Source organism: Hoplias malabaricus, chromosome 15 (genome assembly GCF_029633855.1).
Source record: "Hoplias malabaricus isolate fHopMal1 chromosome 15, fHopMal1.hap1, whole genome shotgun sequence".
NCBI classification, from domain to species: domain Eukaryota; kingdom Metazoa; phylum Chordata; class Actinopteri; order Characiformes; family Erythrinidae; genus Hoplias; species Hoplias malabaricus.
The window spans coordinates 7223587-7242431 of record NC_089814.1 but is presented as its reverse complement, the minus strand read 5'-3'; the positions used below and the strand labels follow the sequence as shown (position 1 = coordinate 7242431).

The 18845-nt window shown below is 41.6% G+C and overlaps 1 protein-coding gene across 3 annotated transcripts in view; it reads left to right on the top strand.

Annotated features, from left to right (window-relative positions):
* sh3pxd2b (SH3 and PX domains 2B) overlaps positions 1-18845 on the top strand; it is a 45675-nt gene that overhangs the window by 20880 nt on the left and 5950 nt on the right. The window contains exons 4-9 of one of the 3 annotated variants that reach the window (XM_066645665.1): positions 6257-6333; positions 12377-12468; positions 14015-14040; positions 15466-15501; positions 17322-17456; positions 17550-17651. In XM_066645665.1, the coding sequence (XP_066501762.1) occupies positions 6257-6333; positions 12377-12468; positions 14015-14040; positions 15466-15501; positions 17322-17456; positions 17550-17651 (468 nt within the window). The remainder of the gene's footprint in view (positions 1-6256; positions 6334-12376; positions 12469-14014; positions 14041-15465; positions 15502-17321; positions 17457-17549; positions 17652-18845) is intronic. The other 2 variants (XM_066645666.1, XM_066645667.1) reach the window with 2 other exon arrangements.

Here is an 18845-nt window from a genome sequence, read left to right as displayed (position 1 = left end):
CTGGACACATTTAAAGGAACACTAAGTAAGATTTGGTGTTTTCTCCTGGGCGTCTCCAGCAATCGCAAAGTGCACGTTTATAGCACTGTCCTGACATCAAGCGGGGAGTGGGGGGGTCTCCTACATTCCTCAAAATGTTCTTTACATAGTGCAGTTTCTGCAGGTCAGTGAAGCACCACAATGATTTTGAAACTGTAATGTTAAGTTAAAAATAACAAATAGATTGGTTTCATATTTGTTGAGGCTTTTGTGTCGTTTCTGTCACATAGAACTAATGTGGTGTCTGATTTTTGGACATTCGTTCATTCATTCATTCATTCATTATCTGTAACCCTTATCCAGTTCCGGGTCACGGTGGGTCCAGAGCCTACCTGGAATCATTGGGCGCAAGGCGGGAATACACCCTGGAGGGGGCGCCACTCCTTCACAGGGCAACACACACACATTCACTCACACACTCCCACCTACGGACACTTTTGAGTCGCCAATCCACCTGCAACGTGTGTTTTTGGACTGTGGGAGGAAACCGGAGCACCCGGAGGAAACCCACGCAGACACAGGGAGAACACACCACACTCCTCACAGACAGTCACCCGGACGAAACCCACGCAGACACAGGGAGAACACAGCACACTCCTCACAGACAGTCACCCGGAGGAAACCCACGCAGACACAGAGAGAACACAACACACTCCTCACAGACAGTCACCCGGAGGAAACCCATGCAGACACAGAGAGAACACACCACACTCCTCACAGACAGTCACCCTGAGCAGGACTCAAACACACAACCTCCAGGCCCCTGGAGCTGTGTGACTGCGACACTACCTGCTGCGCCACCGTGCCGCCTGATTTTTGGACAGTGTACTAATATATATATATATATAAAATGCACATGAACTCGTGCACTACTAAAATAAAACCTCAGGTTTTGATGGCATTATAAAGAAACACAAGGGATGGGAGACACAGGGACAGTGGCGCGTGGTGACAGTGGTGTTGTCGGTAAATGTGTTTTTTGCCTTCCAGTTCCTTTAGGCCCTTGGCACTCAAAGCAGTGGCGCTGAATGAGGCGAGACAGTTGCTCACCTTGTCAGCACCTGGAGGGAACCTGTATCTGTGTGTGTCTGGAACTCGTTCAAAGGGCACATGCAGGGTCACCACTCTCAGCTGTGTTTGTTTATGAGCCTGCAGACTGTGAAAGGAGACTGCTCCCCCACTTAGTAATTCTCTTTAAGTCATGAGCCATTCCAGCTAAAGCACTGTTTTTCTTAAACACTCACTCATCTGTCCACTCATCCATCCCTGGCTGGAAGATATAATTAGATTGAGCATTATTGATCTTTATTGATTATGGCATAACTGTTTGTCATTTAATTCATTAAAGTAGTTTATGTAAAGGCACGGTGGCGCAGCAGGTTAGTGTCGCAGTCACACAGCTCCAGGAACCTGGAGGTTGTGTGTTCGATTCCCGCTCCAGGTGACTGTCTGTGAGGAGTGTGGTGTGTTCTCCCTGTGTCTGCGTGGGTTTCCTCCGGGTGACTGTCTGTGAGGAGTGTGGTGTGTTCTCCCTGTGTCTGCGTGGGTTTCCTCCGGGTGATTGTCTGTGAGGAGTGTGGTGTGTTCTCCCTGTGTCTGCGTGGGTTTCCTCCGGGTGACTGTCTGTGAGGAGTGTGGTGTGTTCTCCCTGTGTCTGCGTGGGTTTCCTCCGGGTGACTGTCTGTGAGGAGTGTGGTGTGTTCTCCCTGTGTCTGCGTGGGTTTCCTCCGGGTGACTGTCTGTGAGGAGTGTGGTGTGTTCTCCCTGTGTCTGCGTGGGTTTCCTCCGGGTGACTGTCTGTGAGGAGTGTGGTGTGTTCTCTCTGTGTCTGCGTGGGTTTCCTCCGGGTGACTGTCTGTGAAGAGTGTGGTGTGTTCTCTCTGTGTCTGCGTGGGTTTCCTCCGGGTGACTGTCTGTGAGGAGTGTGGTGTGTTCTCCCTGTGTCTGCGTGGGTTTCCTCCGGGTGACTGTCTGTGAAGAGTGTGGTGTGTTCTCCCTGTGTCTGCGTGGGTTTCCTTCGGGTGACTGTCTGTAAGGAGAATTTTTCACAAAGTCCAATGGACCTCTGTCACCATTTTCAAGTGTGAAACAATTTTAAGTTTAGATTTTGAATGATTTTTTTCAGATGTTTCCCATTTGGAAAGAGCTCTGTCTATTCAGAACCTCCCCCAACACACACACATTCTTTTCTTTTTTTTTATTAAGAAGAAAACTGGAATGCACGTTGACTCCAAGCTTTGCAGTTATTCATATGGAAACGCAGAGAAGACTTTGTTCGTTCCAGACAAACACAATTATGGACTGTGGATTCTTGTCCAGCTAGACAAACAGACAGCAGTAGAGGGAGAGATGGCGGTCCAGATGTTTTGGGAGAGGGCAACAATGGTTGGTGTAAACCAAAGAGACTCTAAAGTGGTTTCTTGTAAAACGAGGCTTTGAATTCATACTAGAATTATTCCTTTCTGGCCCTTCTTTGAGTGCATCAGCATAGTGGTCAGTGTCGAGGTTTCTGATCAGCAAGTTCTTCCTCACTGAATGATATGAGTCATGGGATTTTTATATGTTTACAGCAAGGATGAGATAAAGGGAGATTCCAGCTTTCATCAAAATGGATTTGTAAAGCCTCGTTGGGTTTTGCTTTACTGACATCTTGTTTTTGTCGTAGTCAAAACACTGGCATTTTTCAGTAGGTGAAATGGCAAGGATGTTATATACTTTACATTTATACAGAGTGCCATACATGTAAAGAACCATAGCGTCCCCTAGTGGTGCACTCCCTAATGTGAGAGCGTATGTGAGTGAGTGTGTTACAAGGCATTTTCATGAGATGCTTCACATCTAAAACCTCTCTAGGTTTATGTGGTTTCTGACACTTTCTTGTTTACTTGCGTACTCCATATTTACTCATATGTACTGCTGGAATGTGACACTTCACTAGACTATTTTTGAAAGGAAGCAGAAACATGTCTCTATAATATGTTCCAACACTTCTCCACCGATGCCTGGAATCACGGATAATGCAGAATCCTATACGTAATGTTGTTTCCTATGTGACTAACTGCAGAGAGCATGTACAGTGAGGAAAGACTGGACAAAAATAACTCATTGGAACAGGATGCTGTAACATCATTTCATTTTGCTGCTCAGAACTTTGTGTGAACTATTTCTTTTTATTTAATGACGTGTACCAGTGTGGACAAACGTATAGTGGATAAGTAAATACAGATGTTGCATCTTGAAACATACACTTTCTGTTCATTTGTCCAAGTTAATGTTTGCACGACTGGAGCAAGAGTTTCAGCACCTGATTAATGCCTCCCTGAGAACGCCACTCATCAGGCAGCTGTTTGTAATATCTACTAATTATAGGGCTGAACATATAAGTCTTTTAAGCGTGAGCTGATCTTTATACTGGGGCGGCATGGTGGTGCAGCAGGTAGTCACACAGCTCCAGGGACCTGGCCTGGAAGTTGTGGGTTCGATTCCCGCTCTGGGTGACTGTCTGTGAGGAGTGTGGTGTGTTCTCCCTGTAACTGCGTGGGTTTCCTCCGGGTGACTGTCTGTGAGGAGTGTGGTGTGTTCTCCCTGTGTCTGCATGGGTTTCCTCCGGTTGCTCCGGTTTTCTCCCATAGTCCAAAAACACGTTGGGAGGTGGATTGATGACTCCAAAGTGTCTGTAGGTGTGAGTGTGTGAGTGAATGTGTGTGTGTGTGTGTGTTGCCCTGTGAAGGACTGGCGCCCCCTCCAGGGTGTATTCCCCGCCTTGCGCCCAATGATTCCAGATTGGCTCTGGACCCACCGCGACCCTGAATTGGATAAGGGTTACAGATAGTGAATGAATGAATGATCTTTATACTGATCACAACTGAAAACATAATGGGAGAACACAGTGGCTGCAAAAAATGTCTGTTTACATGGGATCCATTTTGGGAACTCAGCTGGGCAGTTATTTCCACTCTTATGAGACTATGCTTTTGAACTGGGAGAGACACGTAAAGTCCATTTTTAATTTTAAACACATATTTAAGTCTGTAAGGTTTGGCATAAATAATGCAAAGGTTACAGGACATTTAGCGATTTGATTGGCTGTTTTTATGGAAGGGCGGGGCCATGCTGAGAATTCAAATGTTTAATATTTATGTTTAAGCCAGTGACATGTCTCCTCTTTATACTCTTTGACATTAATCTCAGTTTATTAATAAGTTACAATAATCCAAATTAAAGAATGTAGTGCTAGCTTTAAAAAAAAAAAGTACTGGTTGTACTTGATGTAAAATATAAACGTTATCACGTCACATCCATGAACAAACACATGTTACAGTACTCACCTGCACAGTCTACAGCAGCCCAGGGAGACATTATAAATGGGCCTCAAGGAATAGAATTAAAACAGATAAAAACAGAACTTTAACTGTTTGGTAAATACCAAACCCCTCTTTACATGGTTTGAGCTATAAATACGTGTTTGTCTTAAATCTGTCAACAGCCATGTGTTCCCCCTGGGCTCCATCTGAAAGCTTTAAACGCACCTGAATGTTGCCTGGCAGGTACATACCAGCCCTTTACTGCCAGTTAACAAGTGTCTGGGTATAATGCCTCAGTGCTCTGTCAGCAATATACCACAGGAACCCCTGTAATTACTGCCCTGCCTATTCCACACAGTCCTCTCCGAGTTCATTACTTGGCTTTAGAAACACTTCTGCAAATAGATGGATTGCAGATGCTCTCTTACAAACAAGGAGATGGAGTTACAACAACGAACAAAACATGAGAAATCGTTGGGAGAATCTCACTGTGGATGTTGTTTATTATCTGGTGTCATTGTCAAGTTAAAATGACAATCAGTGTGATATATGATAGTTCCGATTACTGAGTTATAAATGCTGGTGTATCTCCAGTTATTAGCAAGTCACACGCCCTATGTCTTTCTGAGTTTGTTGCATTAGAGACAGAACTAAAAGCCGTGTCCTAATCAGACTGTCTGACATTGAAATAATTTATTCTACACGGATTTGGCTTTGGATATGATGCTAGATGGGGCTGGAACTGTTGTTGCTGTTTGTCTGAGGGTTGTACTTCACACACATAAAGCCATTATACTTGTAGTTGGAAGAACGGAGTTTTGGCGGGTGTTTTATTCAAATTGTTAGCTTGTTAGTAATCCTGATATACTTGGGTTAAAAAAAAAAAACACAGACACACCACACTCCTCACAGACAGTCACCCGGAGGAAACCCACACAGACACAGAAAGAACACACCACACTCCTCACAGACAGTCACCCAGAGGAAACCCACGCGGACGCAGGGAGAACGTTTTTATTATGTTGTCTTCATCTTGGTCTCTAGCCTTGTGCTGATGATCACGTGAACGTGATGTTGAAAGTGTTCTTTGTATGTATCCTTGATTACTTGTATATAGTAGTCATCCTCTTCTCTTCTCTTAGTCTAGTGGCCTCTGTTTGTCTATAGCAGTGGTTCCTAGATTTTCACCCCCCTCCCGCCCCCCGTCCCCTGACCCACTCTGACACACATTGCTCAAACATGTCTCATTCATTTGCCTTGCTGCACCCCCTTGCAATAGAGCCCCCCCCCCCCCCCGGGAGTCACTGCTCTTTAATAGTTTAAGTAATTTAAACCCTGCAATTTATTTATTTTTTTATCCTTTTTGTATCCTGCGTCTTACCCCATTACAATGCTGAAACCTGAACTACACCAGCAGACACGAGGGAGCCACAACAGATACACAAACAGTGTCACACAATCTGTTCCAACTTCCTGAGAGACGTAAAGTTGCTAAAAAGCTCCCAAATACCCATTTGAGTCACTTAGTCACTCAGAGCTGGCTCCTTGGTAAATGCTGGTTTGGCCTGATCTGTTGTCTAGATAACAATGTTCAAACACGGGTCTTTCTCTCTGAGTTCATTGCACAAACCTATCGTACGTTTGATAGACACTAATTAGTGGCTCTTCTTTATTACTGTTGTGCTGCGAGAGCTCAGATGAATGTGTTTAACGAACTCATGTCCTTAACAGTTTCTGTGCAATTCAACTTCTTAAACATGTTGTTTTTGATCCATGATGGTGCCATTGTGTGTTTTGTGTGAGAAAATAGAGTCATAAATGCTGTATTTCCCAAAACTAGGGTTTTGTTCTTAACTCAAACTTTGAAAATAATATCAATAAAATCTCATGATTCTGTTGTGATTTGTTCCCAGGGAAAATTCTGTTCAGAAGAAGTCACATCAGGGACGTGGCCATGAAAAGACTGCGGCCCATTAATGAATACTGCGGGGTAAGTGTTGTATCACTGATCACTTTGTTTTAATGAAATGACTGAACGACCTACCAGCCTGTCTACCTCACAAGCTGCTGAGTCATTCACACGACTCTACACACATCTCTGAAAGCTAGTGAGCTAGTTGGACAGGAATGGCTGAGAAATCAATGCTACAGTATGCACTGTTAAACGAAGAAAAAAAGGGAAAGACAGAAGAAGAAACAGACACTCTCTCCCATGGACTCCTCCAGCTGTAGTCAGGCAGTGCTGTTCATGTGTTGTAGAGAACTGGCTTTTGGAGGAGTGTTGAAGATAGGGGGTGGATTTCCTTTGGTGGATATTTACAAAAACAGGTTTCTACAAAATGACCCACTCCAGTAATTTTTTTTCATTAATCCATGTTTATTGACAATGACTTGGTCTTTGAACCTTTGACACTACAGTAGTTTCCAGTAGAAAGTTTCCCTCACTAGATGCGATGGCAGAAGTCTGGCCATTCACTTACAGCAACAAAACCACCAGGACAGTCAGCTGAATTCACTTGTGGTTGCTACTTTTAATTTAGAAACTAAGGCTAGTCAAACACGAGAAGGTCAAAAGTGGACGAGACACAGATCAAAGCACAACATCTGTAGCAACCTTCCTATATACTATATATTATTATTATTTAGTCTATTACATTTTATTTTCACATTATTCATCTTTGTCTATTTTGTTTATTTAGTTTAATTAAAAACAATTATTAATTTAAATGAATTAAACAAAGGCATGGGTTTGGCACAGTGCCCCAGTGAATATCAGAGCTGTGCTGAGTCAGTCTTCGTCAGCAGGCAGTGGCTTTGTGTTTAGGTTTAAAGGGCTGCCTCTGGAGGAAATGGTGTTTTTTAAAAAGAAAATGTTACTTTTAACAAGGGTCCGGCACCGTAGTCATGACTTTTGTTCTGATGTATTTCCAGAAAGCTCTCTTTTTGTGCTGCTGCAGAGTGCTGACACAGAAGGGTTTTCCCTCTCTATGTGAAAAGGTGCCAGGTTTCTGTGCTCATCAGATCAAAAGCCTATTACGCTTTTTAAGCACATTTGCAGTCATTCTCACGCTGGAGGGAAATGAGAGAAGTGCCCGGATGTACAAGCTTCCTTTCAGTGAGTACTATATGTGTTTGGTCTCATATTCCATTGGAAGGAGCTGGAGATAAGCTTCAAATGGGCTTGGGACCGGAAGGTCGCTGGTACAAGTCCATGGACCTGTCAGTAATCACGAGGGTGATGAAATGAAAGAACAGGGCTTTCTTGTCCTTCAGAATCCACGGCAGAGTTGCCCATGCTAACGTTTTGTGCTACTGATATATTGATAAAATAATAACAAATTGATGCAGTTACACTCCTTTTAAGGAGCAATGAACCTTTGGCAAAAATGTTTTATTAAGAATATTCAGGGGCGGCACGGTGGTGCAGCAGGTAGTGTCGCTGTCACACAGCTCCATGGACCTGGAGGTTGTGGGTTCGAGTCCCGCTCCGCGTGACTGTCTGTGAGGAGTGTGGTGTGTTCTCTCTGTGTCGGCGTGGGTTTCCTCCGGGTGACTGTTTGTGAGGAGTGTGGTGTGTTCTCCCCGTGTCTGCGTGGGTTTCCTCCGGGTGACTGTCTGTGAGGAGTGTGGTGTGTTCTCCCCGTGTCTGCGTGGGTTTCCTCCGGGTGACTGTCTGTGAGGAGTGTGGTGTGTTCTCCCCGTGTCCGTGTGGGTTTCCTCCGGGTGACTGTCTGTGAGGAGTGTGGTGTGTTCTCCCTGTGTCTGCGTGGGTTTCCTCCGGGTGACTGCGTAGATTGGTGACTCACTAGTGTGAGTAAATGTGTGAGTGTGTGTCGCCCTGTTAAGGCTTGGCGCTCCCCCCCTCCAGAAAACCAGAGAACAGAGCAGTGCAACTGGCCAGAATAGTGATGTTAATTCTGATGTAAATAAACACGCAAGTAAACACAGTGTGTGAGCAGTTGTGATGATGTACAGTACCTGTGACACATCACCAAGAGAAACCATTATGTATACTTACCTGTACTTACTCACCTGCATACGGGTCATGTGAGAGGGAAAAGAGTACTATCTCTTGCTTGATGTCTTGATGCTGAGTTTTACTTACCTGGTTGAATCCATTCTCCACAGAGGGAAGGGGGAACTAGCATCTAGAAGAGGGAAAATATATTATCTAATAAATATTGATATTATGAATGAATGTTAAACATGCCATGGCTGTAGTTGAATCTTGGTACAGTTGTTAGTTCATTGTTAACTTTATTGTTTATGAAACTTGTGTATCCAAGATACAATAACTTTTACCTCTTAAGGGAATGGTATATTCTAAGGGGCGGGGCTACCTATATATATACCACACAAGGGTAAAAGAGGGGAGACTCTGCTAGACCGTGGCGAGAGAAGCATAACCTAAGGGCATACTAAGACTCAATTGATTTAGTTGTCTTTATCCTTTTTGTCTCTGCTAATAGAGAATTTTGTTTTGTTATTTTTTTTTGTTCACAAGGACCGCGCGTGTATATATATTGTAAATAGTCATTTAAAGTCTGGTGTGTAAATAAAGGTGGAAGGGAACCAAAAATTGAACTTCTCGGTGTTATTTCGAGTCGACCTTATAACATCCCAGGCCTCTCGCCCGACTCTACTCATAGAGAACACCTCCCACCATTTCACTTTGCGATGGTGAAGGGGTGAGCTTTATCACAGCAGTATTGAAGTCAATAGCATATATTGTACAATGAGTCTGTAACATAATTACTGTGGCAGGCCTGTGTGTGTGTGTGTGTAGGGATTTAATAAAGTATCACTTCTTTTTTTATTTTTATATCAGAGCACCAGTGCACAATGAAGGAAGTAAATTTCAGACACCAAACATGTCATAATTAATCAACTGCATTTAAAATAACAGGAAATCTCATATTTATCTTTCACTGAAAATTTCCTTTAACTGAATTTACTTGGGTTAGGGTTTGGTCACAGCAGAGCTTCGTGGAATAACCCCTGACTCCAGGCCATGCCTTTGTCTGAGGGCATTATAAATGACCTCATAGTTTCAGCTCCATGGGATTTTTACTCCATGTCTACTTTTAATGTTCAACCAGATATATGCATGTGTATATTTAAAAATGCATTGATAAACACACGCCATTCCTCTGTCTCTTGCGCACACACACACACAATCAGGTTAATGCAGCCTGCAGAGGAAGAGCACCAATAAAGACCATTTGCTGTAATGGGCCTCCATGCGCCTGGTCTCTGGAGAGAATACAAATGACTGTGGAGGTCACCCAAGGAAAACATCAATCTGAGAGTAGCAGCGTCACCCCTAGGAAGCAGCACGTTGGACTGGGGGAAAGGAAATAGAGCTGCAGGGATCATTTTAAAAAGTCTTCTAAAAGTCTTTCTTATGGGGTTATTGAGGTTTTTTATTAATGTTTTTAATGTGATTTCAGCCTGGTGTTAATGCACCATATCAATCGTGTTTATTGTTGGAAATTCACTTCTGTTAAGAGTACATCAGCTATAACATGAGCAGTAGAGATAAGCCTGTTTTACTTAGTGGTCAGTAAGATTTGTATTACTTCAAGTAGTTTAAAATGAAAACACGTGACAGGGTTTATGCAGTGGTGCGGCCTGCTGGCTGTACATCCCAAAGCTAATGACAATGCTAGTGGTAAACCAAGTTAATTTAAACCAGCTGTGTTGAAAAGTAGAGTGAAGGTTGTCTACTTTTGTGTAACACAACGGATACCTGGCCAAATTGGGCTGATGTTTAATAGTTATGTAATCCTGAGAGATCAAAACCTACTGTAAATGATCTGTGGTTTTAAGTTAGGCTAAGTATAAACTCCATGCTAGTTAGCAAGTCACCACCTAGCTGTAAAGCTCTGGCATCGGCTCTGTGCTGCTAACACTTTAAGCTAAATGGCCTCGTACAAAAGGACACCTTGAACAGACACTGCCATTGCAGGCGCATGCTGTTAACATCTCCAAGGCATCATAATTCAGCTCATGCAGAGAGACAGCATGTCTGCCTCCTGACAAGGACGGCCCCAAAGCACTTAGCTTTATTAAAGACAAGTGTATGGTCTGGAAAATCAGCACGTGGCACCAGAAGCAAGACACACATTTACCTCCAACCCGGTCTCACACTTACTCATGATAGAGTCACATATATAGGGGGCTGCAATTCGTGATATAGTCGCATATTTACGACATTTTATGCGACAATATCACAATCGTAAGTGAATGGGTAGTTACCATAGAAACACTGTACGACAGTAACATGAAAACTCTTCCTCATTACAGGCGTCATTACTCATAACGTAGAAAAAGGCATAATGCGAATTACATAACATAGGTTCTTATTCCAACAAAGGCATAAAGTATTGTATTATAATATTTCTCCTAAGCAATGCTCATTATTGGTGTCCTACTTTAACGAGAACATTTCTTTCACTTAACGTAATTTTGACAAATTTTCAAAAGGCTAACACTGAAAAGGACATTTCTCTAGACATTATTTGCTTCAATATTTTAGCAAATAATGAATTAGTAACGTTATATTTTACGTAAATAAAAATAAGACAGTGGTATTAACGGATGGTAATGACATCATAATGAGGAGGAGTTGTCGTGTTGCTGTCGTGTAGTGTTTCTATGGTAATTACCCATTCACTTACGATTGTGATAGTGTCGCATAAAATGTCAACAATATGCGACTATGTCACAAATTGCAGTCTCCGGTATATGTGACTATATCACAATTAAGTGTGAGACCGGGTTGTCACGTCTGTAAGGCAGTCACTGTTGACTACTCTGAATGTGTAATTACATGGTGATCCTTTTTAATCATTAATATTCCTTCTTATTACTAATTTCTACTGCACATTACCACATTAAATATAATATAATGCTACCATTTAATGCTTCTCAAGTCCAAATAGTGCTGTAAAAACAGTACATTGCATTGCACTTGCTGAAGATGAGCTGCAATTTGGTGCAGAACAAGAGCAAAATCTGTGCAGTTTGCCTTTAATCTTCAGGGAGAAATGGTTGCCTGTCAACTCTCATCTGACTTCACTCAGCAGACTTTTAGCAGAGCCCTGGGCCTCTGAGAGATCTTTAGAGACGGGATCGATGCGCATAGATTAGGACCAGCAAATATCTCAGCAGCAGATGAAGCTAATGCATGCTAACCGTGGCTGACTGTGTGGAAGTGTGGGAACTGAACTTAGCTTTATCTCTTTACTGCCTTTCACTAAAGGCTGAGTATTTTTGAAAGAATGACTTTGAAGCATTGAGACAATTTTTAGTGGAAAGTGGTGCTCATTGCATACACAATACTATGACTGGGGATTTACCATTAATTCAGACAATAGATTTATAAGTCAATTCTCAATGACTAATCTGTGTAGTTTAAAACTGACATCATTCATGGTTTATATGGCAAATGATTTCTTCTTTTATGGTGTAATGGAACAAAAGAGATCCCCTACTTCCTGTAGTTAACAGCATTCTCTTGTATTGACACACATCAAAACAGCATTGTGGAGCTCCTTTTAATAGGGTGACCAGACGTCCTCTTTTACCCGGACATGTCCTCTTTTTTAGACTTAAAAAAAAAATGTGCGGAATTTCACAAACGTCCGGGATTTTGTTTTTTTAGCGCTTACAACTTTACAACTTTCTAGCGCTTACGAACTTTGAGAAGTTTCGTTCACAAACTAGTCCCGCCCTCCCCTACTCTGATTGGTTCGCTTGAGTGAGAAGGGGGCGTGTTGAAGTAGCCTAAAATCTTCTGATTGGACTGTAGAGCTACCGTTATTGGTCGATAACCTCCTCTGTAAACATCTGGTCACCCTACTTTTAATTAAATGAAGATATTTACAATAAAAAACGTTTCTGTACCATTTGATTATTATATTGTTGATTGTTTGTGATGCGTTTCAAATGAAGCTGTATTGACCGAGTGTTTCAGGAATGGACATTTACTGTAAAGGCTTGGGTCAACGTTTGAGTCTTTTCTGTTTCAGGCACTGATTCAACTGCCAGTGTACATCTCCCAGTGTGAGGAGGTGCGTGTTTTCTTCGAGACGCGTCCTGAGGACCTGAACCCACCCATAGAGTGAGTTCACCCTACACTCACAGTGAAAGTTAATAAGCATCGATAGGGAAATGAAGAATAATTGTTATCCAAGCTTTTACAGGATATTGGTATTAATTCAACTTGAAATTGTAGCTCACCTCTGACCCATAGGCTGAGAGGAAGTTTCAAACACTTTCAGCTGTTTGACCATTGCTAACTACTTCCTGTCTCACTGACATTCAGCGTAGAACTGCGAGCTTTGTTCTTAACCATGATTTCCAGAGACTAAAAAGGACAGAGAAGGAATTAAAGCCTGTTTACTTTCTGCTTAAACACACGCTTACTCTAAAAAACTGTTCGTGTCCAGTGCTAAGACCGGACGAGCAAGCAGCGCTATTAAAACATGGAAATGATGGTTCTTTGAGGCTTTGGGTTGAAAGGAATAGTGACTTTTACATCAATGTCATTTGCTTATAATATTTAATATGCCGCAGCACATTTAGGAGAGGCACTGGCCTCACCCCGTTGTAAAAAAAAGGCCAACCTGAATGTGTATGAAAATGGGACCTTGGTGTGTCCTTTAGAATTGGATTAGAGCTTTTTTCTAATGCACTGCCAGTCTCTTGGCTTCAAGTTTGAATCCACTATGCAGAATGAAATGCAGGACAAGAGGCTTTGTTTCTAACAGTGATTGATATACTGAGAGGAGGGGGGGGGGCGAGGAGAGAGGGTAAAACAGAAAAGACAGAGTAAGAGAAAGTTTGAAGTACAATGGCCGTGTAAATCTTCACGTCTTCAGGGTTTTCCTGGATATTGATTTTCATTCATAAGAAACATGTTTATCATTTTTCCAACTGGGTGATTGCAGCATGTTCCTGTATTTGCCATTGTGATGTGAAATGAATGATGTGGGGTAATTCATTACAAGCTCTACGTAAAATAAGGTTTCAGAAAATCCACAAATCAAGCAAATCAATTATTCTGGATTCAAATTTCTCTTGGTTTTGGTTGTTATATTTAACATGCTTTAAACTGTACCCCTTGATTATACACTTCAAATCTTTTATATCAAAATACCATCTTCTCTAAATTGAAAAACGTTTATTTATTTTAAGAACGTGGATTAGTTGCTGACACAAGTGTTAATGGTGAAAATAATAAAAACTTTATGTAAAAATAGTATAGAGGAACGTTCGGGATTGGGTTCATAAACTCGAAACATTCAGAAGAGCTTCATGAAAGTGGACAGTTATCAGAGTTAATGACTAAAAGTGGAGTGTGTCCTCACTGTGACCGCATATCGTCGCTGTCCAATTTAAAACATGCCTCTCCCAAAATAGTAACTTTACAGGAAGTAAATGTAAAGAGAAACCAATTTCAAGAGATTTCCATTTGGACCAGAAGTCATTTTGGACCATTTCCATTGTGTAATGTGTGTTTAAACGATGCAGATCCCCAAACATGGAGATACGTGTTTTTAACTGGACAGCGAAGATATGAAGAAATGTTTAAAATCACACAACTGTGAGAAAGAGAATGCCCCCATAGTTCTGATCAAACTATTTTGTTTTTAATCTGTTCACAGGGAACCCATTGGGAAAAAGAAATCAGGTAAGGAGATGCTATTATTGATGTGTTCAGTGTAGTGGGGGTAAGTTGTTATTGCATGATGACAGTCAATTTCAAACCCCATTTCCAGAAACGATCAGACACTTCCTCACAATGCAATAAAAACTAAAAGCTAATTTGTTAAATGACTTGAACCTTTATGTAATTGATAGAAATTCCAATAAAACATATTCGTTGTGTTCACAGATAAACCTTTATAAATGTTTATACATCTAACTCTGTTCTAGAATCTTCCACGGTGAGCATTTTAACAGGAACAGTTGAGGTCATTGAGAAAACGTTTGGTCTTTGTAAGCAAGGATGTGACGTTGTTCACCACATTGTGAGAGTACACTCAGTCGGTCCAAAGACAACGATTAGCACACGATTTCAGAGAATTTAGGCCTTTCACCACTTACAGTTGACAATATCATGAACGTTTTCAGAGAATCAAGGGAAATCTTAAAGAACCAAGGGCAGAAACTGCTGCTGAATTTGTGGGACCGCTAAGCTCTCAGGGGGGTATTGTTGGAGAAACCATCATGGCGATGGATACAGCCACAAGGGCTCAGGAATATTTTGGAAAATCAATCTGATGTAACACAATCTCTTGCCTTGTTAAGGAATGCAACCTGAAACAAAGCTGAAGCAAAGAGGGAGGCATAGATAGTTAGATAGATAGATAGATAGATAGATAGATAGATAGAGTAAGTAAGTAAAAGTAAGTAAGTAAAGAAAGTAAGTTTAAGTAATAAGTAAGTTAAAGTAAGTAAGTAAGTAAGTAAAGTAAGTATCCCCAGGGGAAATTGAAGGATTAATTTCATACAGAAGGATGAAAAAAACAGCGTCTGTGATGGCATGGGGCTGCATCAGTGCAGTGGTCCTTTGGAGTGTCTGTCAGATTTCTTTTCCTGTAGTAGGAGGTGGTTCTTGGTCGCGTTAAGTGCCGAAGGATACCGGACTCTCCCTAGAGAATTAGTGCAAGACTAGATGTGACCTAGTGATAAACAAAACTCTATCTGAGGTTTATTTTTTGTGTTGCAGCCATTCATTTATACATTTGTTTAATTTTAACAAAAAAATCGTAATTTAAAACACTGTAAAATTTTTATTACAGATATCAGCTTTTATTGCATTTTGAGAAAGTGTCCCAACATGTATGGGTTTGTAGTTTCTGTTGATTAGTTACATATATTTTTCTGTGAATTTATTTAATGTGTGACTTAGACAGAGCCTTAAATATTAAGTATTTCTGTTCATGTGAGATGTAGCACCCATATTTCAAGACGCTCACTGTAAATGAATCTTGATTTGTTATTTTGTGAATATTTTGAAACCCCTGTGTTATCTGACCTACCCTTTGCCTTTTCCACCTTTTATTCAAATCCCACTTCCCTTACATCAACTCTCATTCATTTTCCTCATCAGGCATTGTGGAGAGAGCGACTTCTTTGCTAAAGCGAGGTAGTAACTGCCACTTACTTGGCCATGCTCTTTGTGTGTGAGCCTCGAGGTGCAGCCCCACTCTGAGTTCCTGAGGTGGGCTGGGGGCAATGCTTGGTGTTCGTTCCCTGTGTGATGATCGCATGGCTGTGTCGGTGGTCTTATTGGTATTAGACAGTCATGGGTCAAGCCAATGAATGTTAAACATGGACAGGACTCCCTCCAGGGAGTTTAATAGCTGAACACATTTAGTTTGAAAGGTTTAATAGGCAAAAAATCAAGTTTACACAAATTTCCCTTGTTATAACCCAAGATTTAATCAATAACATCAAACCTGAAGCTGTTCTTTTAGCTTTGTGCTGGGGATATGAGGTTAAATTAACAAATAATGGGAACATAAACCAATGTGCAAATCAACAAAAGTGAAAACAACGTTAATTTTAGATGTGGGAGGTAGTTTTGTCTGTTGTTATAAGCCTTGTAAGCAAGATTACTAAACAGCTAATGAGTATTTGTTAGCTATATTAGCTTAGCAACTTTGCTAAACTAAAAAAAAATCTTGGCTGATTGACATCATTCAAATCAAAGGAGGAATCTGTGTAAATTTGAGATATTTGCATATTTACTGCTTCACACTAGTGGTAGCAGCGTCTTTTAACAGTACTAGCTACGTTAGTGTGTAGTAGAACCCTAGTCAACAGCATATGGTTATGAGCTACACATACCTCAGACCACATTTTGCCTATTGGAAAAAAACTAACATTGAAATTAATAATAGGACATGGTAAAAACTGCATTTTTAAGACCAAAGTAATTTACCTCGGTCCTCCAGGAGACCAATAGAAACACTGATCTGAAACTGTGACTCTGCAGATGATTGCAGTCCATTGTAAAGGAACACTGTTATGTTTACATGCACACAATAGCCAGTGGTACAAAAGGTGTTCCCACTTAATAAAATAAAATCAGAGAAAGTGAGAGTATTCTGAGACGAGGTAAGGTTTGACAGTACACACTTCATGAGGCACGTCAGTTTAACCACACGGGTGTCCCCATGGTGTAAATATACCTGCTTTTCCATACTATCTATTCTGGTTTGACATTAGGGATGTCCCTTCGTCTCTTTAAAAGTCTGAGCTGTTGTTGTTTTAGTGTCAAAACAATGTTACTCCCAAAATTCTGCCACTTGTCCTTAAAAGAAAAAGTGTGTAATGCTTAATTTTGCATGGACTAAGACGCTACGACGGTCTGACCATGTTGTTTACATTATCACAGCTCAGTGTGACTATTGGTCTCATACCATATCATTACTATGCTTGGTTGGAGGGCTGATTTGTATACTGCGGTATTCTGCCATGTCAGTACGACCAGTGTCAATGTTGTGGAGCTATACTAGGGGAGAACGTTGTGTTACAAAGATGTGGTCAGAGGTACATAATCAGACTCACCCTGTTTTGCACTCAGCACTGTGTTCTTTACGAATAAAAATGGGCCTTAAGTGAGTTCAGTGCCAAATAATCAGCTACGGAGGGGTTTAAGTGTTAAGTTATTCCCAGCTTTGGTTAAAGAGGGCCTTTCTCATGCAGCTTGGGGTCAGCTGGTCACAAACATTAAATCTTGTCGTTTGTTTGCGGCATTCACTGCAGATTTTCTGGTGATTTGGTGTTGGTTTACTTTTTCTTTCTCTTTTTATCTCTTTGCACTAATTCTGTCTTAGCTTCTGTTATTCCCCTCTTCTAACTTCCCAAAAATCACATCCGCTCCACTCTGCACTTCTTACTATGGCAGTGTACGGCGAAGCTTGTCAGATTATCAACATCTAAGCATTTTGTCCAACGCAGGAGGAGACTCCGCTTCAGCCGATCCACTGCTTCTGGACCAATATGTGGCTGTGACGGACTATGAGAAGCAGGAGAGTTCAGAGATCAGCCTTCACGTGGGTCAGGTCGTGGAGGTCATAGAGAAAAACGAATCTGGTGAGGAGCCGAGGAACTAGCTTTTAGACGGAACTTTGCCTGAACACCTCCAGAATTTGGCCTGAATCTGTAATAAATGTGTTTTCTGTTCAGGTTGGTGGTTTGTAAGTTCAGAGGATGCTCAGGGCTGGGTGCCCGCGACCTGCCTGGAGGCTCAGGACGACCCAGATGATTTCTCTCTGCCTGCGGAGGAAGGTACTGAAACCCCCTTTAATATCATTCTCCTGTTATTCCAGGCTAAACAAACTGCATGGGAACAACTTGTGTAGCATTTGCTGCCAAAACCTCATTAGCTAGCTAATCTTGGCAGGTTTATTTAGGAAAAAAAAAAGAAAAGCCAATACTGTTCTGGGAAACCATGGTGAAAAGGAGTGTTATGTAGCTGTGTACCTCACCAAACATGGCTGTGGGAAAGTTGTATGTATTTTTCCAAATGAAATCTTACTATTTTGTAATATCCCATGAAAGAAATGTTGCACTGTAAGGATAACCTTAAACGAACCTGTCTCCCCCTCAACACCATTTGACCGAATTTCTTCTTTAAAAGTCACCATTCGTTGTGTGTGTGTGCTTGTCCCCTGCTGGAGTGTGCCGGAGATTCTGGTCACTGCCGAGGCACGTGGGTCGCCGGCGCACTTTAGGGGATCTGTTCAGCACAAGCTTTGGGCAAGGTGGAGAACCACATCTCTTTTTTTTCCCTTCTCTTTTGGTCTTGCTGTTGTGTCCAGTGTCTTGTCACCCATGCGTGCCTCGAATGCTGCATGAAGTGCATGAAGTGCATGGAGTGTAGAACTGACACTGCTGGAGCCTGAAGAAGCATGGAGCGAAATGCTTGACGTCTTTGTGTCCCAACTGTCCTCTGTATATTCTGTTCTACAGGACATTGTCCTGGAGAACGTATCTAAGTGTGCTTTGTCCACAAATAAGTTCTTTTCTGACTGCTGCTGGGATCACAGTCTTTACAAGAAGTTGGTAAAAATCTCATGCAGATGCTTCAGTGCGTATCTCAGTATGAAACATCTACACGGTGTTAATACCAAACTATATTTGGACATATTGTCTACGCTTGAGGTTGATACATTTGCTTATTAACGTTGATACAATAAAAACGGTAGAATGTTGTAAATTGGCTCAATAGATAAACGTACGCATTCTCATGGGGTCGTTGCCATTACTCTGTAAAGTCTTCTAAAGTCCCAGTGGAAGCTATGAAGGACTGTTGAATAAGTAGATTACGTTTAGACTGTTAAAACAAATGAAGGTAAATTAGCATTAAACAGATAAAACTTAGTATATGTTTAATATCAGTACAAAACCTAGTTTAGTTACTAGATGTGCTGTTGTTGTTGTTGTCCATTGTTTCCTGGATTTCTCAATGCTTGCTGCATG